Raw genomic sequence first — 27,171 nt, forward strand, 5'->3', positions numbered from 1 at the left:
GTGGGGTCACAAAGAGTTAGACGTGACTGAGCAACTAGCACTTCTCACTATATTCGTAAATGGCCACTGTTAATTTTTCCACTCTCCAGTGGCGCATGTTGCCTCTCCCATCAAGTCTAAAATACTCTGCCCAGTTTCCAGACCCTTCCATCATCATCCTCATTTCCCATCATTTCCCAGGATGCACCCTCATTCCATCCTGCTTTGTTCAGTTTCTACTTTCCTGCTTCTATTCCAGCTCCCCCTGCTCTGTGCCCATTGGCCACTTCCACTTAACATAGTGAAATGGTGGATCACAGTAAGCTAGACAGACTCTGCTGGCACTTCACATTAGCTTATTTACAGACTTCTTTAGGGAGATAATATTGCTCCCATTTTCCAGATTGGGATACTGAGGCTTCTTGAAGAGAGGTTTACTCCCCCAAAGTCCTTGTGAGCAATATGACTAAAATATAAACCCAGATATTCTAATTACAACTGCCTTTCTGTCAAAATCTTTCTCTTTTATGACTCTGCTTCCTCAGACCAGTGATTTCACTCTTCTCTAAATCTTGTTCCACCATTTAGCAATTGATTATAATGCCTCATCACTCTGACTGCTCCACAATACCATGTGGAACAAGCCTCTTGTCTCCCTAAACGTGGTTTTGTATACATTGTTTTCTGTGTTTCCTTTGATATCTAACACTACTGTCCTTGAATAAGAATAAGTGTTCAATACATTTTGATATTCAAGTGTTCAATATTCTGACCTGAAGACAGAATATCTGCAGAGGGTGTTTTGAAGCAACAGCATCCTTTCTTTCCCCCTCAGAACTTCCCAGGTGATGCGAGCAGTAAACAATCTGCCTGCCAATGCAGGAGATGCAAGAGACCAGGGTTAGATCCCTTGGGTCGGGAAGATCCCCTGGAGAAGAAAATGGCAACCCACACCAGTATTCTCGCCTGTAAAATCCCATGGACAGAGAAGCCTGGTGGGCTACAGTCCATGGGGTGGCAAAGAGTCAGACATGACTAAGTGAGCATACAAAAAGCAAGTATACAGAGATGACAGGCACTGGAGTTATCGTTGCCCAGGGTAGAGCCACTCGACAGCTGAATTCTAAGTAAATACTTTGCCTACGAGGTGTATAGTTCTCAATGCACTTTCTATAATAGCTTCCTTAGTACTGCAAAGGAAATCAGTTCCGTGTTCCCCTCTTCATGGATTTGCTAGCTCCCCACGGTCAATTTGCTAAGTGAGGCTGTAATTGACACCAGGGTAGTGTGTCCAGGCCGTGCTGCCCCGCGGAGCACAACATACTCACGTGGGCCAGGTTGTTCTCACGAGCATCGCCTCCACTTACTATGGCAAAACCAGTAATTTGGGAAGGCTGGTAACCTAGATACCAAAATGTGCAGGGCTCAGGCATACAAAGGAAACCCCTGGGCACCCAGGATGTTTGTTTGCTCTTGTGGAGTTTGAACGTCTGGTACATTATTTGCCGTTCTCTCTCTAATTCGTCTCTCTGCCATGTGTGCTGTGTGCTTATTAATCAAAGGCATACAGGACATTTTGTTTTTCAAAATACATTTTCTTTTTTTGCTTCTATTCCCCCCACCCAAAACATTTCATAACCGAAAAGAACACCTTGCTTCCTTTTCTCTCCCCCACGTTTCAGCTTTAGAAGGAAGCCCTAGTCTTTATCAGACTTGTGACACCCTAGCCACTGACACCAATTCCTCATTCCCACCAGAAGAAGCTGAAATTAAACAAGTCTTGCTTTTCTTTAAGTATTTGTTGAGAGTTCTCCAAAACTCTATTTCCTTTCCCTCCAGACTCTGAAGCACCTGAGAAATAAACACAAGATTAATGTGAGAATTCAAATATGTCATCTGATTTATTCCTGGTAAAGTTGGATTAGGGAGTGTAATGGGATCCCAAGAGAGAGTCAGATTTCCCACTCTTGTGCCCCTGAAAGGCACTTATCCTTCTAACAAGAGATGGGACAGCTAGAGGCTCAGAGGCATAGCCACTTCACTTGGCTGCAGGTCTGGCAGGTAGACAGATGGAGAGAGAGAAAGAGAAACTGCCTTGATCTCTGTAATATTGCTCCTTTCTTGATGACAAAAAAACGTGGAAGCTTCATGTTTGTGCCTCCAAGAGAGACGTTCCCAATTTCTGGCAGAAGAAAGGAATTTTGAAGAAGCAAAACATGTAATTTTTTCTACTTAATATACTTTATCTTGCAAATATAAGTCATTTTGAAAATAACGTAATAGTAGGATGTCTGCTTCAATGTACTTGATTAATCAATCTTTCTTTAACTTAGCCTCAAATTGAAATTTTCTGTACAGATGTCTACCATATAGAAACAAAAATACATTTGAATGAAAAAATTATGAAAATCCTGTATGAGAACTTGTAAGATATAGCCAAAACAGTGCATAAAAGGATATCTATGGCTTCAATGACTTACCTCAAAAAATAGAAAGTCTAAAATTAATGTTCTAATTCTCCAACTTAGGTAGTTTGGAAAGGAAGAGCTTAAATTTTTTAAAAACTCAAAAGAAAGACTAGAATTGTTGTTAAGTCCTTTTCAACTCTTTGCCACCCCAAGAACTGCAGTACATACATTCTTCACTATCTTACAGAGTTTGCTCAAACGCATGTCCATTGAGTTGATGATCCCATACAATCATCTCACCTTTCTGTTGTCCCCTTCTCTTGCCCTAAATCTTTCTCAGCATCAGAGTCTTTTCCAATGAGTTGGCTCTTTGCATCAGGTGGACAAAGTATTGGAGCATCAGCATCAGTCCTTCCAATGAATATTCAGGACTGATTTCCTTTAGGATTGACTAATTTGACCTCCTTGCTGTCCGCGGGACTCCCAAGAGTCTTCTCCAGCACCACAGTTTGAAAGCATCAATTCTTCAGCACTCAGCCTTCTTTATGGTCCAATTCTCACATCCGTATATGACCACTGGGAAAAGTATAGCTTTGACTATATGGACCTTTGCCAGCAAAGTGATGTCTCTGTTTTTTAATATGCTAAGTTTGACATGGCTTTTCTTCCAAGGAGCAAACATCCTTTAATTTCATGGCTACAGTCACTGTCCGCAGTGATTCTGGAGCCCAAGAAAATAAAATCTGTCACTGTTTCCACTTTTTCCCTATTTGCCATGAAGTGATGGGACTAGATGCCATGATCTTAGTTTTTTGAGTGCTGAGTTTTAAGCCAGCTTTTTCAGTTTCCTCTTTCACCTTGATCAAGAGGTTCTTTAAGTCCTCTTCACTTTCTGCCATTAGAGTGGTTTTATCTGCATATCTGAGGTTGTTGATATTTCTCCTGGCAGTCTTGATTCTAGCTTGTGATTCATCCAGCCCAGCATTTTGCATTATGTACTCTGCATATAAGTTAAATAAGCAGGATGATAATATACAGTGTTGACATACTCCTTTCCCAATTTTGAACCAGTCTGTTGTTCCATGTCTGGTTCTAACTATTGCTTCTTGACCTGCATACAGGTTTCTCAGGAGACAGGTAAGCTGGTTTGTTATTCCCATCTCTTTAAGAATTTTCAACAGTTTGTTGTGATCCACACAGTCAAAGGCTTTAGCGTGGTCAATGAAACAAAAGTAGATGTTTTTCTGGAATTCCCTTGTTTTTTCTGTGATCCAAGGGATGTTGGCTATTTGATCTCTGGTTCCTCTGCCTTTTCTAAATCCAGCTTGTACATCTGGAATTTCTCAATTCACATACTGTTGAAGCGTAGCTTGAAGGATTTCGAGCATGACATTGCTAGCATGTGAAATGAGCGCAATTGTATGGTAGTATGAACATTCTTTTGTGTTGCCTTTCTTTGGGATTGTAATGAAAACTGACCTTTTCCAGTCCTATGGCCACTGCTGAGTTTTCCAAATTTTGGCATATTGAGTGCAGCACTTTCATAGCGTTATCTTTTAGGATTTAAAATAGCTCAGCTGGAATTCCATCACCTCCCCTAGCTCTGTTCATAGTAATGCTTCCTAAGGCCCACTTGACTTCACGTTCCAGGATGTCTGGCTCCAGGTGAGTGACCACACCATTGTGGTTATTCAGGTCATTAAGACATTTTTGTATAGTTCTTCTGTGTATTCTTGCCACCTCTTCCTAATCTTTTCTGCTTCTGTTAGGTCTTTGCCATTTCTGTCCTTTATTGTGCCCATCTTGCGTGAAATGTTCCCTTGGTATCTCCAATTTTCTTGAAGAGATCGCTAGTCTTCCCCATTCTATTGTTTTCCTCTGTTTCTTTGCATTGTTCACTTAAGAAGCCTTTCTTATATCTCCTTGCTATTCTCTGGAATTCTGCCTTTAGTTGGGTATATCTTTCCCTTTCTCCTTTACTTTTTGCTTTTCTTCTTTTCTCAGCTATTTGTAAGGCCTCCTCAGATAGTCACTTTGCCCTTTTGCATTAAGTAATGTGATTAAAAGCAAACACAATATAGTGAATCAATAAAGTAAAACATGCCAGGACTCTGAAAATACTAACAGAAGAATTCAAAATTCTAAAATAGGTAAAAATAAACAAAAATAAGAATTTTTAAAAAGGGCATATGACCATAGATGTTACAAATGTTAAAGAAATGAACAAAGGTATTAAGGCAACTTTAGACCATTAAATTTGAAAACTTAGATAAAATAGATAAGTCCCTAGGAAATAATGCAACTTAAAACAAAATTGATTCAAAGAGAAATTGAGGACCTAAGTAGTATTATCATCTTTAAAAAAATTGAATCAGTAGTTAATACCTTTCCATTCAGAAGAAATTAGTGGCCCCATACAGCTTGAGAAACAAGTTATACCAACATTCAAAGAACAGGTAGTTCTAATAATACATGAACTTCCCCAGGTAATAGAAGGGTATACTTCTTAATTCAGTTTTTGAAGCTAGTCAGTTTCATAGCAAAATAAGGCAGGGAGAGGATAGAAAAGTTAAATTATAGGCCAGTCTTACTAAAGAACATAGGCGTAGGTGCTTTCTAGTTCTGTGATATAAAAAACTTTGAAGCACTCCCTCAAGGGATATTCTTTGTCTAAGCTGGTCCTAAACTGGGGAGCTGGGGACCCAATGGGTATTCCAAGTCAAGGAGAACACTAAAGTCAGATTTATTAAGATTTGAATTCCAAATTGTGTTTTCTCCTTAGACCATATCACTCAAGACAGAACATATATGTTTATTTGATCTCACAGTTCTCGTGCTTTTTTATGATATTCACTTTTCTGTTATTTTTTCCCCATATGCTTAAAGCTACTTGGGAGCCCAAAGCGTCTCTGTGATTTGGCAGGACCCAGCTCCACTGAACCTGACTCGAGAAAAAGATCAATTTCAAAAAGAAAGTCTCATCTGGATCTTCTCAAACTGTATGATATGTTCTCCTTTTGGATCTTTATTGCTTGGTGAAGACTGCTTCTCTGAATATTCTTAACGTTGTTTCTAAGTTCCTGAAATTATATGAATCTGTTATATGAGATATGACTATGTAGTAATGTACCTGAAAGCCAGAGGAGAAGTCTTATCTCAGTTTATTGTAATCATATAACTTTCCATATTTTCATATTGACTTAGAGAAAAGCCAGTGTACAAATTGTACAGAAATTCTTCATTGGGCTTATTTTGGGGAAAAACTTTTTGACTTAATATGTTATAGCTATATGATTCCTTTCCATAGAGTCCCTCTTGGAAATGGAATATTATCTGATTTGTAATAGTTGTAGTCACATGGATCTCTTCAGAAATACATTTCTTGAATAAAGGAAGGTCCATACTATCCTAGAGGCATTATAAATGTTTTCTGTTTGGAAAACTGAACATGTTACAAAAGTGAGATAATTCTATGCCTGTCCTTGTGAAGATCATAAATTTGCATCAGAATCTTTATTTGTACCTACATAAACCAGGCATCCTAAAGACTGTGATTCAAAGTGGGCCATTTTCCAGCCTGAGCACATTTGTTTCCTTTATTGTTCATTTTATTCTTTTTGCCCAGATCATTTGATTTTATGTGAATCAAGAGTATCTCTTTTGAATACCTAACTGTTCACCAGTCTAATTCTTGTTCATTTGGTAGCATTTTTCCATGTTTCCTGTACTGATGCCGTCTGCTCCTTTGAACACTTTCAGCATCATGGACGGCATGACCGAGGCGTGCATCAAGGGCGGCATCGAGGCCTGCTACGCCGCCGTGTCCTGCGTCTGCACCTTGCTGGGAGCCTTGGAGGAGCTCAGCCAGGGCAGGGGCTTGAGCGAAAGTCAAGTCCAGCTGCTGCTGCTGCGCCTGGAGGAGCTGAAGGACGGGGCCGAGTCCAGCCGCGACTCCATGGAGATCAATGAGGCCGACTTCCGCTGGCAGCGGCGAGTCCTGTCCTCGGAACACACACCCTGGGAGTTGGGGAATGAGCGGAGCCTTGACATCAGCATCAGCGTTACCACGGACACGGGCCAGACCACCTTGGAGGGAGAGTTGGGTCAGACCACACCCGAGGACCACTCGGAAAACCCCAAGAATGGCCTCAAGTCACCAGCCGTCCAGGAGGGCAAGGAGACTCTGAGTAAAGTGTCAGAACCAGAAGCTGTGGACCAGCCAGACGTGGTTCAAAGGAGCCACACGGTTGCCTACCCCGATATAACCAACTTCCTGTCCGTCGACTGCAGGATGAGGTCCTACGGATCCAGATACAGTGAGAGCAACTTCAGCGTGGACGACCAAGACCTCTCTCGGACAGAATTCGACTCCTGTGACCAGTACTCCATGGCGGCTGAAAAGGACTCCGGGAGATCGGACGTGTCGGACATTGGATCCGACAACTGTTCTTTAGCTGATGAGGAGCAGACCCCCCGGGACTGCCTGGGCCACAGGTCCCTGCGGACCGCAGCTCTGTCTCTCAAGCTGCTGAAGAACCAGGAGGCTGACCAGCACAGCGCCCGGCTGTTCGTGCAGTCGCTGGAGGGTCTCCTGCCGCGCCTCCTGGCCCTGCCCAGTGTGGAAGAGGTAGACTCAGCCCTCCAGAACTTTGTCTCTACCTTCTGCTCAGGTTTGTAATTCATTTTTTTGCTACGCAGTCCACTAGAATATTCAGAGCATTTTGTTTAATGGGCAGTTACTAGCATGCATGGAGTTTGAAGTGCTCAGAGCATCTTGATGAATCTTGGGTTTCTTAAAGAGAGCCAAGGACTGTAACTGACTGGAGGTGGTTTGTTCAAATTGTGCAGCAGTCGATGGCTAGAATACACCGAGAGGTGGATAAATGTGCAGAGGGTAAGAGGTAAGTGCCTTCTAGAAAGCTGATGCTGACTGAAACAAAATGACAGTCTGGGATTCTCAGAACACTGAATTCTTCCTATGCTTCTACACTTTGATATCTTAAAATCATAGTGTGTTGCACTTCTGGTTTGTTGACATGTTAATTATTTCAGATGAGGTCTTGGAGCAGATGCAGGCTGTCCTACCACTATATTCTGAATTCCCCTGAACTTCCCACAGTGTGCGATGCTCCAGTGTTCTATGTCAGCATAGCATTCTCCAATCTCAGACCCTTCTGTCTGCCAAATGTCAACCTTGTGACCCAAACGGCATTTAAACTGGTGTGCCGTGGGCTATCTTGGCCAGGGTATACCAGAGAATTATACTAGTTTTGCTGAAGGGCTGAAAATGATCACCCAGGATTTTGGTGAAGAAAGGAGGTAAACAATATAGGGAAGCAGCATTTAACACAGGGAATAATGAATTTATTAATAGTGAATTTAGATCATTTTCTTGTAAGGTATTTGTAGAGGGAGCATGCAGCTTTTTCCTTCATATGTAGAGAAAACCCCAGTTCTTCCTTACGGTGCCTCTTCCCTCTTTTATGAGTCACACAGAGCACTGTACTTCTGACAGTTGGTCACCAAATGTGTGAAAGTTTTCCCCTCAAACAACAAGCAAACCTCAGACAGCAGCTGAGTGTCTTACAATATAACTCAGTTCTGATGCTACCTAACCCCCACTACAGATGCCAGCTGCAAGCCCAGGCTGTCACCTGTTCTTCTAAGCGACTGGCTATAAATCAGAGCTTCTCATGACCGCTTCCTTAGGTTCACTTAATTTGTTAGAATAGCTCACAGACCTCAGGGAAACACTCACTTTTGCTTACCAATTTACTAAAGGATCTGATAAAGGATATAGATGAATGGCCAGATGAAGAGATACACAGAGTGAGGTCTCGGAGTGTCCTGAGTACAGGAGCTTCTGTCCCCATGGAGTTGGGTGGGTCACCCTCCTGGTGTGGATGTGTCTGCCAACTTGGAATCTCCCCAAACCTCTACTGCTGGGATTTATGGAGGCTTCCTCATGTAGGTGTGATCAATTATTAACTCCATTTCCAGCTCCTCTCCTCTCTCTTGAGGATGGCATGGTGGGGGTGGAGCCAAAAATTCTTTGCTCCTATCAAGGAGTTATCCAGGAGCCCACCCAGAGTCACCTCTTTAGAAAAAGAGATCGTCTTAGTGTTCTTATTACTTGGGAATTTATGAGAGTTTCAGGAGCCCTGGGTCATGGATGAGATCAAAGACACATATTAGAATAAGAGGTATTCCTAGTGTTCTTATCACTTAGGAAGTCATTAGGGTTTTAGGAGCTTTGTGCCAGGAACTGGGAGCAGAGACCAATATATGTATTTTCTATTCTCTCATAGTGCTACAGAGAGAAAGCAGTTAATGAGTGCAAAAAAATTTATAGCAGGAATAAATGATTGCCTGACCTCAGGGTGCTCAACCGTGCCTTCCCCTGAAATCCAAGGGTCTTTTGACCACACAGAACTGTCAAAAGCTAAGACCATTGCTTGTTCTTCCACCACTGAGCCCTGAACATGTGTCTGTCATGACACTTAATATATTTGTCATAGTTATATGAGTTCATGCATCCACCTTTCCCTTTCTAGACTCTTAGCTCCTTGGAAGCTACAACCCCATCTATATCACACACAAATACAAAAAAATTGTAGCCCAGTTATTGGAACTTGGTAGAAGTGACTGCTGTATTGTTAAGAAGGAGCTTAAGTATCTTAAGAAGCTGAGCAGATTGTCCTTTGTCAAATCAATCCAGGTATATTTAAGGAAGAACATTTTTTAATATGAGAGTGATCCAAAGTTATAGCATAAAGCACCAGCAGAGATATAGCACTTCTAATCCTGGACTACTCAGTAACTGTCTAATGTACCTAGTGATTAGAAAGAGATGCATATAATTTCTCAACTTTCCTAACTGCATTGCATTCTTGTTAAGGCAGTAAAATATCAGTTTCTAAGACTACCCAACATTTTTCTCAATATTTTTCTTTTAAGAATTAGATATAAAAATAGTTGGGATATTTAATTTGTGTGAAGGAATACACACATACACACAAAATCATGTTTCATTTCATTTCAAAAATTATGTTTCATTTCTAGTCATTGAAATACAAGAAAAATATATAAATATGGTTCTTAAAAATTGTATTTCTCCCTAGTACCTTATGTGCACCATTATTAAATTTTACATTCTTTTATGGAACATTCCTAGTGTATTTGTGTTGTGTGTGTCTCTCTCTCTTCTGTCTCTTTATCTCTGTTTATCTCATACACACACATGTGCACCCACACACACAAATGCTTCTTCAGTCAACATTTATAGAGAAACTTCATTGTGCTGTGTCCGAAGGGTGCAAGATATGTGTGATTTATCCTCAGTAAATATTTATTGACTGTAAATTGATGAACTTGCTCTTTGATCCCTAAAGATGTGAATAGTTATGTGCTGAAGGAGTACAACCTGAGTTGGAAGGGGTTTGGTAGGGTCTCTGAACCTGTGCATCTTCTCAACTGAAAGCATTCTTGGGAAGAGGAGCTTAGCAACTTCTCCAACCAGCTTGGTGTCCCTGGTGACAAGGCAGAGTCTGGCACCTATCAGTGATGCCCCAAAAGAGCTGTGTATCAGATCACAGCACTGCCCCTTGTTGCAGTGATGATGGCCTTAAGTAATCAAGAAATGGTAGAATTACATTTAGGCCCTTCTATGTAAAATTAAAATTATCCATACAAAATAACAGCTGCAGAAGTTTTAGCATTTAAGAATGTAAGATTTAGCTCTCAGATAAATTCATGTTTACAAACAACATCCCTTAGTAATTAAAAGACGCTGCTCCTTAGAAGAAAAGCTATGACAAACCTAGACAGCATAATAAAAAGCAGAGACTTCACTTTGCCAACAAAGGTCTATATAATCAAAGCTGTGGTTTTTCCAGTAGTCATGTACCATCGCAAGAGTTGGGCCATAATGAAGGCTGAGCGCCGAAGAATTGATGCTTTCAAACTGTGGTGCTGGAGAAGACTCTTGAGAGCCCCTTGGACAGCAGGGAGATCAAACCAGTCAATTCTAAAGGAAATCAATCCTGAATATCCATTGGAAGAACTGATGCTGAAGCTCCAATACTTTGTCTACCTGATGCAAAGAGCTGACTCATTGAAAAAGACCCTGATGCTGAGAAAGATTGAGGACAGGAAGAGAAGGAGATGACAAAGGATAAGATAGTTGGATGGCATCACCGATTCATGGACATGAGTTTGAGCAAACTCTGGGAGATGGTGAAGGACAGGGAAGCCTTGTGTGCTATAGTCCATGGGGTCACAAAGAGTTGGACACAACTGAGCAACTGAAAAACAACAACAAAGTAATTCCAGAGAATGACTTCCAAAGGCCCTACCTCCTTTCCTAGGAGAATTGGGAAATATAATCCTAGCAAAGTCTTTTACAAAATTTGAAGTAAACCTTCACACTTGTGTTTTTGTGTTTTTCAAATCAGTACTTATTTGTAGCATGTGCAGAACAGCACTTGCGTGAATTTTATTTGACCAGAATGCAGCTCCATCAACGTTGCAAACTGCTCAGCTTTTAGGTCTATAAAATGTCCCATCAGATCCAATATGTTGTGACATTAACTTTTACATGTAGAAATGAGTACTTTGAAATAAGACTTCAAAATCTTTTGGTTGTTTCTAAATGTAGCAGGTTTTTAAAATTTACTTTTAATTGGAGGATCAGTTTAGTTCAGTCGCTCAGTCGTGTCCGACTCTTTGTAACCCCATGGATTGCAGCACTCCAGGCCTCCCTGTCCATCACCAACTCCCGGAGTTCACTCAAACTCACGTCCATCGAGTCAGTGATGCCATCCAGCCATCTCATCCTCTGTCATCCCCTTCTCCTCCTGCCCGAAATCCCTCCCAGCATCAGAGTCTTTTCCAGTGAGTCAACTCTTCACATGAGGTGGCCAAAGTACTGGAGTTTCAGCTTTAGCATCATTCCTTCCAAAGAACACCCAGGACTGATCTCCTTCAGAATGGACTGGTTGGATCTCCTTGCAGGCCAAGGGACTCTCAAGAATCTTCTCCAACACCACAGTTCAAAAGCATCAATTCTTCGGTGCTCAGTCTTCTTCACAGTCCAACTCTCACATCCATACATGACCACTGGATTGCTTTATAATCTTATGTTGGCTTCTGCCATACAAACAACGTTGACACTGCCATAAGTATACACGTGTCCCCTCCCTCTTGAACCTCCCCCCGCCACCCATCCTGTCCCTCTGGGTTGTCACAGGGTACTGTGTTGAGCTCCCTGTGTTATACAGCAACTTCCCACTAGATATCTGTTTTACATAAGGTAATATATATGTTTCAGTGCTACTCTCTCAGTTCGTCCCATCATCTTCTTTCCCTGCTGTGTCTAAAGTCTTTTCTGATGGATGAACCTAGAGCCTGTTATGCAGAGTGAAGTAAGTCAGAAAGAGAAAAACAAATATTGTATATTAACGCATATATATGAAATCTAGAAAAATGGTAATAATGAAGCAAATGTAGTTTGTAGTGATTGTCTATAACCAAGTTGTTAGTTTTTTTTTTTTTAATTCTGGTGACCTCCACAGCACTTTTACCAATTAGGAATTGGTCTCTATATCTGAATTACAGACTCATCACTCTGTGGTCCTGCTGCCAGTAAGCTGGTTCTCTTCAGGTACTGCATTTAGTGGTTCAGTGGATCCCACTGACTGTTGCTGTGGGTCAGCTGAAGCTACTGGGTACGCGGCTGGGTCCACGTGAGGCAGAGCTCTCCCTCCAAGATGAAAGACGATTGAAAGAGAAACCTCTGTCCCTGTGAGACAGAGGAATGGCAGATTTCCTTTGTTCCCCGAGAGAAAGTTAGGAAAGCAAAAACAGGAGAAGGGGAGAAAGAGTTTCCTGGAGTCATAACCCAGATATTTTACTCATTATTTCCTTCCGTGTCAAAAGCTTCAAACCTTATTTTCCCCAAAACTCCCATCAAACATTTGTCCCTGACTGGTTATCAGGGTCCACCATCCTGGCTGAGGTCAGCCTTACTTGGCATTTCTCAGGGCCCCCTGTTCTCCAATACTTAAACATACAGTTGAGATGTCTCCTTAATTCCACATAATTCAAGGGGCTTTTTCTTTGAAAAAAATTAAAGTTTTTTGGGGTAGGGTGGGGGGTAGTTTGCAAACATCCAGACAAACCTGGGTTTCATTATGATATTAATATCTTTAATAGACTACTGGAGTGGGTAACCTATCCCTTCTTCATTGGATCTTCCCAACCCAGGAATTGAACTAGGGTCTCCTGCATTGCAAGGGGATTCTTTACCAGCTGAGCTACCAGGGAAGTCCATCTTTAATAGGAAGCTGGTATTGAATGTGAACAGCGCACATTCAATACCAGCCAAAATGCCTCTTATCCTCCATAGAAGAAAATGGTGTCTGTATACGGCCCCCATGGGGGTGAGAAAGCAACAGCTGGCCTCCCACAGCCACTGACAGAGGGGCGTGCTCATAGGCTTTGGGATTGCTGTTCCTCAGATCAGTAGTGTTTGGTTGGAATCTAGAAGCTCACTATGACCAAGTGTGAGCTTATTGCAAGCAACCTAATATTTATCAAGTGCCAAACTTCAGAAAAGGTAATATAGATAATGAAAGTAAAAGTGTTAGTCACTCAGTCATGCCCAGCTCTTTGTGACCCCATGGACTATACAGCCCACCAGGCCCCTCTGTCCATGGAATTCTCCAGGCAAGAATTCCTGGTAGCCATCCCTTTCTCCAGGGGATCTTCCCGACCCAGGGATCAAACCCAAGTCTCCCACACTGCAGGCAGATTTTTTACTGTCTGAGCCACCAGGGAAGCACAATATAACTCATGAATTTCAACTGTGCAGGAAATATGTATGTCTTTAAATTAAAACAAATTTGACTCCTGACCTGCAACCTACCTAGCTGGCTAGACATTTGATCTCTGCTAGCCCTCAGGGCGGAGAAGACAATGGCACCCCACTCCAGTACTCTTGCCTGGAAAATCCCATGGACGGAGGAGCCTGGAGGGCTGCAGTCCATGGGGTCGCTGAGGGTCGGACACAACTGAGTGACTTCACTTTCACGCATTGGAGAAGGAAATGGCAACCCACTCCAGTGTTCTTGCCTGAAGAATCCCAGAGACGGGGGAGTCTGGTGGGCTGCCGTCTATGGGGTCACACAGAGTCGGACACAACTGAAGTGACTTAGCAGCAGCAGCAGCCCTCAGGGTCCCATGCCAAGGTAAATCTAGAAGCAGGAGTTTGTGTGGGGTCTGGGTTCATGTCACCAGTGAACCCTCATTGTATACTTCACAGGCTTTCTGTGGGTCCTATGATTTTGCTACCTCCCTGCCAGTGTGGGGCCTGGAATGCTCAGGCAAGGCCGGGAGGCCCTGTGCATATACTTTGTCCTCCTCCAGGGTCCTGCCAACCTCCAGATGCTGCCAGGCAGCAAGAAGCCCCAGACCTCCAATCCCTGCCCAGCCAGAGAGTGGCCCTTCTCTTCCTTGCTGCTTTCTCTTTTCATCACCTCTGGGTGCATGTCATTTGCATGCACATATTTAGGATGGGCTGTTTCACCTACATCCCTAAATCCATCCTCAGGGTGTTTACAGGAGCAAATGTAGCATTGGGGCGAACATAGTATCAGATGAAGAGAAGTGGACTTGGGTAAGTTTTGTCACCCCCAAGCTCTCTGTGACAGCAGCTTTCTCTGGCTGAATGAGACCATCTTTAGAGCATGAGGTTTCATTGGTTTTTGTTTTTCCAGTTAATTTGTTAAAAAAAAACCAAAAAACAAAATATAGGTACCTTTCAAAATGAAAAGCATACTATGAAATGTAAAAGAATGTTTTGAAAAAATAGTTGGAGGAAACCAATAACTATTTATTTATACATATATTTGAAACTGTTTCCTTGTTTGTTAATAGCTTTTATATTTTAATTAATTTATTTTAATTGGAGGATAATTACTTTACAATATTGTGATGGTTTTTGCCATACATCAGCAAGTCAGGCATAAGCACACATATGCCCTCCCATCTCAAACCCCCCTCCCACACCCCTCCCCACCCCATCCCTCTAGGTTGTCCCAGAGCACTGGCCTTGGGTGCCCTCCTTCATGCATCAAACTTGCACTGGTTATCTATTTTACATATGGTGATGTATGTTTCAATGCTATTCTCTCAAATCATCCCACTCTCTCCTCCCACTGATTCCAGAAGCCTGTTCTTTACATCTGTGTCTCCCTTGTGTTAACAGCTCTTACTGAGATATAATTCACATACTATGCAGTGCACCCTTTTCAAGTCCCTGATTCAAAGGGGTTTTTCTAATATATTACATTATTATTTGTGTTAGTTGCTGCAGTGAATATTGACATATAGGTATGTGTTCAAATTCCTGTTTTCAGTTCTCCTGGTAAACTCCTGCTGCTGCTGCTGCTAAGTCGCTTCAGTCGTGTCCGACTCTGTGCGACCCCATAGACGGAAGCCCACTAGGCTCCCCGTCCCTGGGATTCTCCAGGCAAGAACATTGGAGTGGGTTGCCATTTCCTTCTCCAATGCATGAAAGTGAAAAGTGAAAGTGAAGTCGCTCAGTCGTGTCCGACTCTTAGCAACCCCATGGACTGCAGCCCACCAGGCTCCTCCATCCGTGGGATTTTCCAGGCAAGAGTACTGGAGTGGGGTGCCATTGCCTTCTCCGGGTAAACTCCTAAGAGTGCTGAATTGCTGGGTCATACGGTAATTCTGTTTAGCTTTTGAGGAACATTATTACTTTTAGAAGTAATAAAAGTAATAATGGACTTTTATTTGGACACGGACTGTAGCCTGCCAGCTTCTCCTGTCCATGGAATTCTCCAGGCAAGAGTACTGGACTGGGTAGCCATCCATATTGCAGGCGGATTCTTTACCATCTGAGCCACCAGGGAAGCCCACTTTTAGCAAAGTTTGTGCTTATGAGTTACTGCACTAAGCATCTTAAATGTTTGCATCTAGTTGCCATAGTGAACTTGTTTGTTCATTTTCATTCATTCAGCAAATAATTTTAAAGAATCTACTATGTATTAGACTCTGTTCTAGGCACTGGTGTTATCTAGTGAAAAGAACTGACAAAATCCCTCCCTCTCATAGGTCTTATGTAATAGTAGTCATGGCAAACAGTAAGCGAAAATCTATTAATAAATGCCATTAAGGCAATGAATAAAAATGCCTGGTGAGGCGGAATATTACAGAGGATGAGGGTAGTGGGCCAGATGCTATTTTGGATGGAATTAAAGGGGAATGTCTGTGACAAGCTAGCACTTGAGCAGAGCCCTGAAAGAATCAAGGAGGCAGCAAGTCATCCAAAGATCTTGGGAGACCTCTGTGGGGTAGGTGTGGAGGGGACAGAAATGTGAATGCCCTGAGGCGTGTCCAGACTTGGTGAGGTCAAAGAACAGCAGACAGTTTGGGATGACTGAGGGGAGTAAGAGGAGGCAGGGGGAGTGTCGGGGTTTTTTTATATTGTGATTTGGAGAGTTTGAGCAGTAGATAGAGGTAATCAGTTATTTTGCCTATCTCTAGGTAAAGAAGGGTTTAAGTGATTTTACCAAAGCTCCTGGGGAGTAACCAACAAGGTTTTCCCAAATAGGTTTGCTATGGAGTGCTTGCTCTTTCCCACCAGGCTAGGGCACACATCTGCCATGACACTGTTCCTCGCTGGCTGTTCTACGAGATGTCTTTGTCCCTGGGACTGGTTGGTGGCTCCACTAAGTGGTCAGCAGTGTCTGCCCAGCGTGCTGTTTGAGGTCTCTGGGTTTTCTCCCATAGGTATGATGCATTCACCAGGGTTTGATGGGAACAGCAGCCTGGGCCTGCAGATGCTGATGAACGCGGACAGCCTGTACTCGGCGGCGCACTGCGCGCTGCTGCTCAACCTGAAGCTCTCCCACGGTGACTACTACCGCAAGCGGCCCACCCTGGCACCCAGCACCATGGTGAGTGTGCGTCTTTCCCGACCAGGCCTGCCAAGGACCAACAGCGGCCTCTGGGCTGGCACCCGAGCATCGTTGGCCAGAGAGGGATGACTTGGCCGTACCCACAGGGCTGTGGAGGGCGGGCACTCACCATCCACAGGAACCTTTGTGCAGATTGCACAGAACGGTGAACCACAGGGCTACCCACTTGGTTCCAGGAGCAAAGAGCACCAATGTACCCGCATTGGCTGCCTGCCAGTGGCCCAGTAACTCCATTGCGTGGCATTAAACACACATTCAAAAACGTGATCAGCTTAGTAAGTAAGCGCTGGGCTCTGAAATCTACCGAGACATATGCATACCCAGAGCCAAGCTGCCTAACACTGATAACAAAGTCCCTCTGTAAGGCGGTGAGAGTGATGGGAGGGCCTGTTTCATGGTTGGCTCCCTGGCATGAGCAGGCCCCTCCATAGTGGACCCCAGCACCAGTTCAAGAGCCTACAGCCTTGAAGCTGCCTGAAGGGATCATTTGTCTGGTAAACGATGAACAGATTGTACACTTCTGAAGGTGAGTGGTGGCTATATGAGTGTCAATCAGGTATCTCTTGAGACACGTATGTCCTTCAGGGAGCACAGGTCACCTCTGGTGCTGACGGGGTGGTGAGAAGGAGGTGCTTTGAAACGTCTCTGTGCAGCTTCTAATCCTCCCACACGCCAGAGAGTAAAAATATCAAGTGTGGTATCTTTACTTCTGTTGTTGTTTAGTTGGTCAGTCATGTCCTACTCTTTGCAATCCCAGGGACTGTAGCCCACCAGGCTCCTCTGTCCATGGGATTTCCCCAGTCAAGAATACTGAAAGCAGGTTGCCATTTCCTTCTCCAGGGGCTCTTTCCCACTCAGGGATTGAACCCACATCTCCTGCATTGGCAGGAGGATTCTTCACCACTGAGCCGCCAGGGAAGCCCACTCCTTCTGTAGGTTTCTTAAAAGGATCACGCAAGTGAAAGGACCTTCATGAAGTCTGTGACCTTTCCACCACAGTTTCCGCTTCCCTTCCGACCTCCTGAGCCCAATCAGCAGAGTCGTGTTTTTCCTGTAAGCAGTGACTCAGTGACTCCAGGGACGTGGGAGCCTGTTGTTTGCAGGGGGTCGTATATGGTCGTTTTCTCCTGTGATCTTCTCTGCAGAAAGAGTTCATGAAGCAGGTCCAGACCAGCGGGGTGCTGATGGTCTTCTCCCAGGCCTGGATTGAGGAACTTTACCACCAGGTTCTTGACAGAAACATGCTCGGAGAAGCCGGCTACTGGGGCAGCCCTGAAGACAACAGCCTCCCCCTCATCACCATGCTGACGGGTCAGTGGCTCCTTGCAGGGCTCCGTGGCGCTCAGGGGTGGGAGGGCTCAGGCTTTGAAACAGCACCCATAAAGCCTCCCTGGCCATTGGTGACAGTTCCCAGGAAGTGTCATGAATTCACCTCACAACAGCTTTCTGTCCTTCTTCCATGTGGGACTCTGCAGGCTCACTGTGCCCCATTATATTAGGAATTAAAAGTGAAAGTCCCTTCAGTTGTGTCCAACTCTTTGCAACCCCATGGTCTGTAGCCCGCCAGACTTCTCTGTCCATGGAATTCTCCAGGCCAGAATACTGGAGTGGGTCACCATTCCCTTCTCTAGGGGATCTTCCCAACCCAGGGATCGAACCCAGGTCTCCCGCATTGCAGGTGGATCCTTTACCATCTGAACCACCAGGGAAGCCTAGATTATGAATTACTTAGCATCTGTGTCCATTGGGATAAAACCGTAGACTTTTTCTGGGGATATGAAGTACTGTCTGGGCGCAAAGCCCAGAGTTATTCCTGGAAGCTCTCACAAAAGATACCCTGTATGATTCAGTGCTCCTGGGAATTTGCCAGCAATGTAAAATCATTGATTTTAAACTTGGCTTCTTCCCCATTTCTTGTCCATATCAGAGATCCTCCCTTACCTTCCCAGCTGTACCAGAGTTAAAAATTATGTAGGAAGAGATAAACTGGAAGATTGGATTGATGTGTACACACTACTATATATAAAATAGGTAACTAATAAGGACCTGTGTATAGCACAGGGAACTCTACTCAGTACTCTGTAATGGCATATGTGGGAAATGAATCTAAAAAAGAGTGGCTATATGTATAACTGATTGACTTTGCTGTACAGCAGAAACTAACACAGCATTATGAATCAACTATACTCCAATAAATTTTTCTTAAAAACCATGAAGGGGCAGTTGATTAAAGTTGAATATGGATTTGAACTACATAATAAAATTTTATTAGTGTTAGATTTCTTAACTTAAATGATACTGTATTTATGGGTAAAAGGACTGGATGTTTCCACTTATTCTAAATTGGTTAAGAAGCAATATAGATACATACACAGAGAATTGTGGAATAAATGGGGCAAGGTGAAAGTAACTGGTGAATCTGTGATATGTGTGTGTGATGTCACATCAATAATACATATATCAATAATATGTCTCATACTTAATACATACACTCAAGGAGAGTTCCTTGTACTATTCTTGTAACTTCTGAAATTTGAAATTAAAAGTTACAAAAATATTATATAAAAAAAGAATGCAAGATAGTTGCCCAGAATCTATGTCTTTAGCATCCAGAGTTTTCATTTCTATTAGAGATTTTTGGAAGCAGTATGGGATGCAGTCATAAGGCAACATTTTGGCAAAAGCAGCCATTCATGGCTTTACATGGCATAACCACAATGTCAGGTCAAGATCAGGGGTTGCTCAAAAGTTTGGACTGGTTATCAGGAACCTTCATAAATTAGATCTTCAGGCTTGTCCTATATTTGATCTGAGTTCCTAGACTGGTTCCTGATCTGAGTGATCGTCTCATGGCTTCCGCTGATGGTATAAGTAGAGCATGGCCCTACACAGACACCATTTATTTTATTAATTATAATATTTACATCAGTTTGAAAAATAGGAATTCATATTTATGAAGACATTTATGAGACATTTAGTCAGTCTGCTTGTAAGGAATGCTTGTTTTCCATCAGACTCCACAAACTACCTTCAGACCGAGATTACAGTCCTGCCCAGAGCTTCTAAGTGCCTTGGAATTTAGATGAGGATCCTAAACCTGCCAGTCTTAATTTTCAAATGCCATCCTTTCTGCCAAAATTAATCTCTGAATTTCTTCCCTGAACCTTAGTACAAGGAGTCATTTAGTAGATGTAAAAATGATCACATACCAGGCTATTCACAGGAGCCATTTTCATTGGTCATCACTGTTAATCAGCTGTGTCTTTTATAATGGAACAATAAGTTCAATTGCTTCATCCATAGAAAAGTTATCTAGCTTTTGATTAGTGATAGAAAATCAGAAGCTTTTCATAAGAATTCTACAGATTTAGATTCTGTGATTCTTTGTAACAGATTTCAAGTATGAAGTGACAAGTGAATTTGAGCAGCAATTAACCTAGAGCTTAGAAACGTCCATCTGGTCTTCATTTTGTGCAAGGAAAAGCAATAGCAATCTGGTGATCAACACTGTACTACCTGTGGCCATCCCTTATGTCATGTTGTGTCAGAGTGTTCTGTACAACTGGGGGTTTTAGCACTTGGATAAGCTTTGTGTTACCTGAATTCATCAGTTCATTAGCTAGCACGGAGGAAACAAAACTGTTACATGGCAGTTTCTAGGATGTCATTAGACCATTTGACCATCAGTAAATTAATTCAGTGAAACTAGTCTGTTCCTACTGAGTCGTCAGATATTTCTCACTGCCTTTCCCCCACCCAGTTTTACTGAGATATAACTGACCCATGACACTGTATGAAGAATATGAATACTAAGTCCGATTTCTTCCTTTGCCAGCCTCATGACCTTGGGCAATTTTCTTATTTTGAAAACTTATTTCCTCCTTCATGAAATATCAATAGGAAAAATAATACCTACCCTGCCTGCCTACACAGAGTTGTAGGTCTAATAAAAAAAAATGTTAAGTGAAAACACTTTGAAAATGGTACAGTGTTATTAGTAAGGTACTGTGCTTTCCAAGGGCTTCTCTAATAGCTCCGTTGGTAAAGAATCCACCTGCAATGCAGGAGACCCCGGTTCGATTCCTGGGTTGGGAAGATCCTCTGGACAAGGGATAGGCTATCCCCTCCAGTATTCTTGGGCTTCCCTTGTGGTGGGTGCTTTCCAATCAGGTTATATGATAATCTTACCAAAGAGACTTATTCTCCTCTTAATTCTTATGAGGAAGTACTGAAAGATCCATGTTGGAGTAACCTGGTACATATAAAATGTGGGAATAATGCCTTGGTTTGGAATAAAAGGGAGTATTCAAAGGTCAAAATATTCTAAATCAACAGATTTTCTAACAGAGATAGCAGAATTTATCTTTATTTTTTCAAAGAAAAAATATGCATCAGTCTAACAGAAGAAAGCTCTAGCAATGAAAGAAAACTGTACTGAATGGATAAAACAAAAATTTTTAACATTCTGATAACAGGTTATTATATACTTGGTACATAATGAATCCCATGGCTATTCATTGGGGGAAAAAATGAATATTGTGGTAGCTGTTTTTGACTACAGTGTTCTTTAAAAAGGAGGGGAAACACCTTGCCCTTTTTCCTTGACAGATATCGATGGCTTAGAGAGCAGTGCAATTGGAGGGCAGCTGATGGCCTCAGCTTCGATGGAGTCTCCTTTCACCCAGGGCAGGAGAATTGATGACTCCACGGTGGCAGGTAGTGACTTGGATCTTGGGTTTATGAATATGCATCCATTGTGTGTGTTATCATCTATTAAGTTATTATGCGGCAGCTTTTTGTGCTGACATAAATGAATTAAGATTTTTGCCTTGGCAGGAAAATACCTGATAGAAGTTACTGGCATCACCCAGCTGCTGATGCCACATTCATTATTTATAAGCATTAACTGAAACAGTCTGATATCCATTCCATTGTATTTCCTGTAGTAAAATTGCATACACCTCAGTAATGCTAATGGGATGGCCAGAGAATCCCATGGCATTCATCACCAGGTCATTTTTGCCTCTGGAAGGTAACCCACGCCCCTTCACATTCTAGGTGTGGCATTTGCTCGCTATATTCTGATTGGCTGCTGGAAGAACTTGATCGACACTTTATCAACCCCCCTGACGGGCCGAATGGCCGGCAGCTCCAAAGGGCTGGCCTTCATCTTGGGAGCTGAAGGCATCAAAGAACAGAACCAAAAAGAACGCGATGCTATCTGCATGAGCCTCGACGGGCTACGGAAAGCCGCGCGTCTGAGCTGCGCTCTAGGTAAGGCAAGGTAGGGTATTCCTGACCCGTGGCCCAAGGGGTGTCCCTGAGGAATGCGTTATGAGTGGCCCTGGTGGACAAGTCTTTTAGAAGTAGTTTTGCCAGATGAACGGCTAGAGAATAAACTCAGTTAAAGGGTGATTTGTTTGTTTTCTCTAAAGGAGTTGCAGCCAACTGTGCTTCGGCCCTCGCCCAGATGGCAGCTGCCTCCTGTGTCCAGGAGGAGAAAGAGGAAAAGGAAACCCAGGAACCCAGTGATGCCATAGCACAAGGTAGCGACAGAAAGGCCAGAATCCACCTGGAACCTCATGTGAGGTCTGCGCACACAAGCAGACACATTCCTCCCTGTTGCATATGTGATACACGGCACATTGTATACACCACTGATGACGAGACCCTGCCCGACCACAGACTTACGTCTGTTTTATGGGCTGATCCTCCAGATGCTCAGTAGATCCCTGTGAAGATAAGAGATATACTGGCCCCCGGTGACTAAGAAAGTGCATGTGGCTGCTAGCCAGAGGCCCCTCAACTCAGCTCTTCACACCTCTGGTGTTCTCTGACCACTGGCTTTGGAACTTCCTAGGGGTGCACATTTGAGGACCCCTCAGGCTACGGGGGAGGGCAGAAGGGCCTGTGTTCTGAAGCAGGGATCACACTGATGGAGGAATCCCGAGAGGAGGCTCAGGGTTTTCTTGTTGGAGAAAACCCAAGCTTTGTGAACTGAGGAAAGAGTTGATTTTTAACTTGATAAAATCGGTTCATCGATGAAGCAGATGGTTATCTAGATAAGAGAATAGCCTGTCTCATAGGAATGGAAGATGAATGGCAGGCAGCAAACGAGGAAAAATTGGGAGCTTGGGCCGACTTGTGCTAACATTGTATCAGGTGCAAAAAATAAGTAGTCACAGAAAGAGTTGGCATCTTTTTAGCTGAGAAAATACAGGTTAGGTTGGTGTTCCTCGAACTTGAGTAATAGAGACCCATGTGAAAGCAGACCAACTCTCACACATCCCCACTGTTAATAGCAAAAGGGTATCACACTTGCACTAAAAATGTACAACTATAAGTTACATAAAAGCACTTAAATATCTCCAAAACCTATTAAACCACAGCTAATATTTGAATTATAGACAAAAAATTAAATCAGTATCACATCCAGGAGACAAATGATGCTTTACTAAAAATCAGTTTGCCCCTTACAGTAGGAGCATGGTTTGGCTTCCTCTGAAGTGAGCATGCTGTGTTTCTGGGTTCTGGACTTGATTATCCCACTAGACCCATCTTCCAATGACTGGACAGCTTGGTTCATGGAGGATGCTCTCATTTGTCCCTGCCTTGGCATTTTGCATAATTGACATTTTCAGTCACCTTCTACATCTTTCTCACACATTATCTACAATTTTAAAAGTATTATTTGAAGATCACAAGAATAAATGTAAACTCTGGGAGTAAAATATGGGCATTTTCAGTTATAAAGCAGTCATCATGGTACTCAGAGTGTACAAGCATGTTGTTTTAGATGGTCATCATTGTGAACACCTAACAATAAATAAACCTCAGAGAGGACTTGCTGACTGCCAGGAATTCTTTCTTATTTTCAGTATGAGTATACAGGGCCAGAAGACGGGTCTGGGCACAGACGGCTTTAGCTGGGATTGGCACTCAAAGCCCATCCTCGCTGCTGTGACTGACCCAGATCCCAGCTTGAATCCATCCACTTCTGAAACCACAGAGCTGGTGTCACCAGTGTCTGTGGGCCTGTGGGCTGGGTAGTTTGCATGATGAGCCTCGGGGACGTGTCACTGAAGATTTCACTGCCAGTGACCTCTAGCGACGTCTCCAGTTTCCTGTTGCCCTTGCACAAGCACACGTTCTCTCCTTTCCCTCCATTCTCACTCCCCTTCTGTCTCCCTTACTTGGACGGTACTGTAATGAATGTCTTTCTGGTGCAGTGAAACTAAAAGTGGAGCAGAAGCTGGAGCAGATCGGGAAGCTGCAGGGGGTGTGGCTGCACACAGCCCACGTCCTGTGCATGGACGCCATCCTCAGTGTCGGCCTGGAGATGGGCAGCCACAACCCCGACTGCTGGCCACACGTGTTCAGGTGCGCAATGGGGTCCCCGCCCTGCAGGCCTGCCACCTGCCTGCCACGGGGGTGGGGAAGAGGGTGCTGTGCGGAAGAAGTAGACTTCCATGCCTGCCAGTACTTCAGTGGTGCTCAGTTACTAAGTCATGTTCGGCTCTTTGCAACCCCATGGACTGTAGCCCACCAGGCTACTCTGTCCATGGGATTTCCCAAGCAAGAATGCAATAGTGGTTGCCATGCCTTCCTCCAGGGGATCTTCCTGGCCCAAGGATGAAACGCATGTCTCATGCATTGGCAGGCAGACTCTTTACCACTGAGCCACCAGGGAAGGCCCTGTAGATTACAGTAAGTCACAGAGTTTGGATAAACGCTAAATGAGAGATTAAAAAGAGAAGAGGGAATAAGGGCTTAACTGAATATATATGTTGAAGAACACAGTGACAGAACTAAATTTAGAAAACAGTGAATTATCACTTGACATTGTCTGAGAGGCAGATATGTTGTCTCAGGGAAGAAAAACTGATTCTTAAACAGAGTCTGGTAAAAGACCACATAAGTTAGGTGAATAAGGCATATTTAAAAGCTGGTCATGTGTCAGTAACATAACATTCCTGTATGTTTAGTAATGTCTTTACTGAAAGGACTTTTGATAAATTACATGGATACGTAATAAATACAACTTTTAATTTAGCTAGACAAAGAAAAAAATGGAGTAGCCTTTTGTGCCAAAATTGGCCAAAAGTTTGGCTCTTAGCTTTACAGTATCAAAATAAAAGGACCTCCCGTGACACCTGTAAAATAAAAGCAAAGGAAGAGCACTACAGTCCTCCCACAGCCAAGAAGAAAGCCCTTCCTCCTCCAGCACTGGCAATCAGCCAGGCCTGAGACAAAGGAAGGACCACCATCCCCCAGCAGCAGGCACAGGGCGGCTGCCCGCCTTCTTGCCCTTCTCCTCGGCATATACCCGCCGTCTCCAAGCTCAGTTCTGGCCAAGCAGCGGAGGGGCGCTCGGTAGCAGGATGACAGCCCCACGGCCAGGCTCAGGTGTCCTGATCTTGCCTAGGGCAGTGGCCTAACCTAGGTTCTGTTTATCATCCTCAAAGAAAATCCAGCCTTGAGTGAGTTTGGTTGACTTTCAAAGATCCTTCTAGGGTTGAAAAGCCCACAAGAGGCTTTTGTGGAGAGGAGCGTGTGAAAGGGCCAGGATGAATTGGTGTGGAGCACAGTGGGTTCTACTGTGGGGGCTGGTGACCAGATGTTCTCCATTGCTTTCACAAGCAAACAGGGAAAAGATTTAACTTGTACCTAAGCGATTTATTTGGATCAAAAAACTGGCCCAATTATGGAACATCAGAGTAGATTATCCAAAGTAGTCTTTCCTAGTAGCTGGACTTATCCTGGGATGAAGGGTCTCCAGTCCCAGGTCCTGTCAGGGAACAGTTTGTTTGGAAGCTGAAGATTGTACTAAGATTGTACTACGTTGTGTCTTTTCTCTGAGTTGACTGTGATCAGGTGACTACTCCGCTCCAGTAGGGGTTACGTGGAGTTGTCAGGACCGAGTGGGACAAAGCTGGGCGGAATCCCTGAAATGAGGGCCCACTGTGGCCAGAGAGCCAGTCCACCATATGCATATTCATTCTGGGATCTCAGAGAAAGGAGATGTTTCCCAAATCCTAGAGCACAAGACAGAGAGGGAAGAGGGCCTTTTGGGAAAATGCATTCAAACAGCCAAAGTCCTGATAAGCCAGTATCTGGACAGGACAGACTGAGATGAACAGAGTTTTGTTCCCATACTTTCCCAGAGGAATCCCCCCAACTCCCACCTCCACCTCCAGGCTGTGTGGTCCAACTCAAAATAAATGTATATAGTGAAGAGAGAGGGAGCGGGGAGGGGGGAGGAACGCGGCCTTCGCTGGAGGAGGGCAGTGATTCAGGAGGGCCGTGAGGCTGGCCCAGCTCCTCCGTATCTCCTTGTGGGGTTGACCATGCTGGCCTGGCTGGCTGCGACTCAGCAGCTGCTTATGTGTGACTCTCTGCAGGGTGTGCGAGTACGTGGGCACCTTGGAACACACCCACTTCAGCGATGGCACCTCTCAGCCCCCGCTGACCATCAGCCAGCCCCAGAAGGCCCCCAGAGGCGGACTCCTTGGGGACCTGGAGAGTGAGGGCTCACCCCAGGAGCAGAGCCTGGAGCAGGAGAGCTCCCTGAGCACGGCCCCCATCATCCAACCGCTCTCCATCCAGGAGCTTGTCCGAGAAGGCAGCCGAGGCCGGGCCTCTGACTTCCGTGGGGGCAGCCTCATGACAGGCAGCAGTGCCGCCAAGGTGGTGCTCACGCTCTCCACGCAGGCTGACAGGTGCGTGTCATTCCCAACACACCCAGGGCGGAGCGGGGAATGGAAGGCTCCTCTGCTCCCCTTTCCCTGCTCCCCTCCCTCTCCCCTTCCCCTTCTCTCCCCCTGCCCCCCAGAGCACCCTTCCCCTGCTGACCACACTGCATCCTTCTCTTCTGCTCCAAAATCATTCCCAGGACAACTTGATTTGTTAGCCAGTCATGGAAGCCTCTTGTAATTTTTTTCAAGCCCACTTCTGTCTCACACTCAGTATGAACTCTTGTTTAGTGACGATGGCTGGAGGCTTTTGAGCGGAGAGCAGTCTACCCAGGGCAAAGGTTCTGCACCTACTCTGTGTCCACAGGCAGCTTCCTCTCCGTGGGTCCTGATTTCTCATAGCAAAATACAGTCATAAAGTAACTCATAGGGTAGCCATAAGGTTCAATTAATAAGTTTGAAGCAGTTAGAACAGAGCTTGGCAAATAGTAAATGTTCACTATTTTTGATGGTAATATTTTAAAATCGTATACCCAAGAGTATGATCTATTCTAAATTGATGCCCAGCAACCATGTTAAGGTGAAGAGGGAGAAATCAGCAGGCATCCCAGCTGTTTAGTGGCCCTTCTTGATGTGGAGAGCGCTTTGGTCACCTTCACCTGGGGCCCACCCCTCTCTACTCCCCATGCTTGGTAGTTGTGCCCCAGACCACCCAGTACGGGTGCAGTGAGGCTCACACGGGAGTGCAGAGAGATGTAGGAAGAGCGTTGCTGGCTGGGCTCAGAAACCCGAATTCGTTCCTGGCTTTGATATCATCCAACTGGATAGTCGTGTCTGTGTAAATAGTTGCACTGAGACTCAGTTTCTTCATCCACTAACTCAGGACAATAATCCCTTTTTCCTGTTTAACCATTAAGGTGGCTTTGAAAGTGTTTTGGAATCTGAAAAGTGGTATACAGGTGTCAGGTGGGATGTAATATTCTTCCCACTAGCAAAGAAGAAAAAGAAATGACTAATGAGATCTAGAAACCAAATGGTATTGAAATTGCAAGCCACGAGAAAGATGTATTTATTTCAATAATTTACCCA

General features: G+C 44.0%; 1 protein-coding gene across 6 annotated transcripts in view; it reads left to right on the plus strand.

Annotated features, from left to right (window-relative positions):
- Window positions 1–27,171, plus strand: part of ARFGEF3 (ARFGEF family member 3) — a 178,387-nt gene that overhangs the window by 102,285 nt on the left and 48,931 nt on the right. For all 6 annotated transcript variants that reach the window (XM_070376749.1, XM_070376752.1, XM_070376750.1 and 3 more), the window contains 9 exons: window positions 5,274–5,386; window positions 6,147–7,057; window positions 16,203–16,369; window positions 17,536–17,701; window positions 20,999–21,106; window positions 21,449–21,664; window positions 21,826–21,936; window positions 23,620–23,770; window positions 25,792–26,109. In XM_070376749.1, coding sequence (XP_070232850.1) covers window positions 5,274–5,386; window positions 6,147–7,057; window positions 16,203–16,369; window positions 17,536–17,701; window positions 20,999–21,106; window positions 21,449–21,664; window positions 21,826–21,936; window positions 23,620–23,770; window positions 25,792–26,109 — 2,261 coding nt within the window. The remainder of the gene's footprint in view (window positions 1–5,273; window positions 5,387–6,146; window positions 7,058–16,202; window positions 16,370–17,535; window positions 17,702–20,998; window positions 21,107–21,448; window positions 21,665–21,825; window positions 21,937–23,619; window positions 23,771–25,791; window positions 26,110–27,171) is intronic.

This window comes from Bos mutus, chromosome 9 (genome assembly GCF_027580195.1).
Source record: "Bos mutus isolate GX-2022 chromosome 9, NWIPB_WYAK_1.1, whole genome shotgun sequence".
In the NCBI taxonomy this organism is placed as follows: Eukaryota; Metazoa; Chordata; class Mammalia; order Artiodactyla; family Bovidae; genus Bos; species Bos mutus.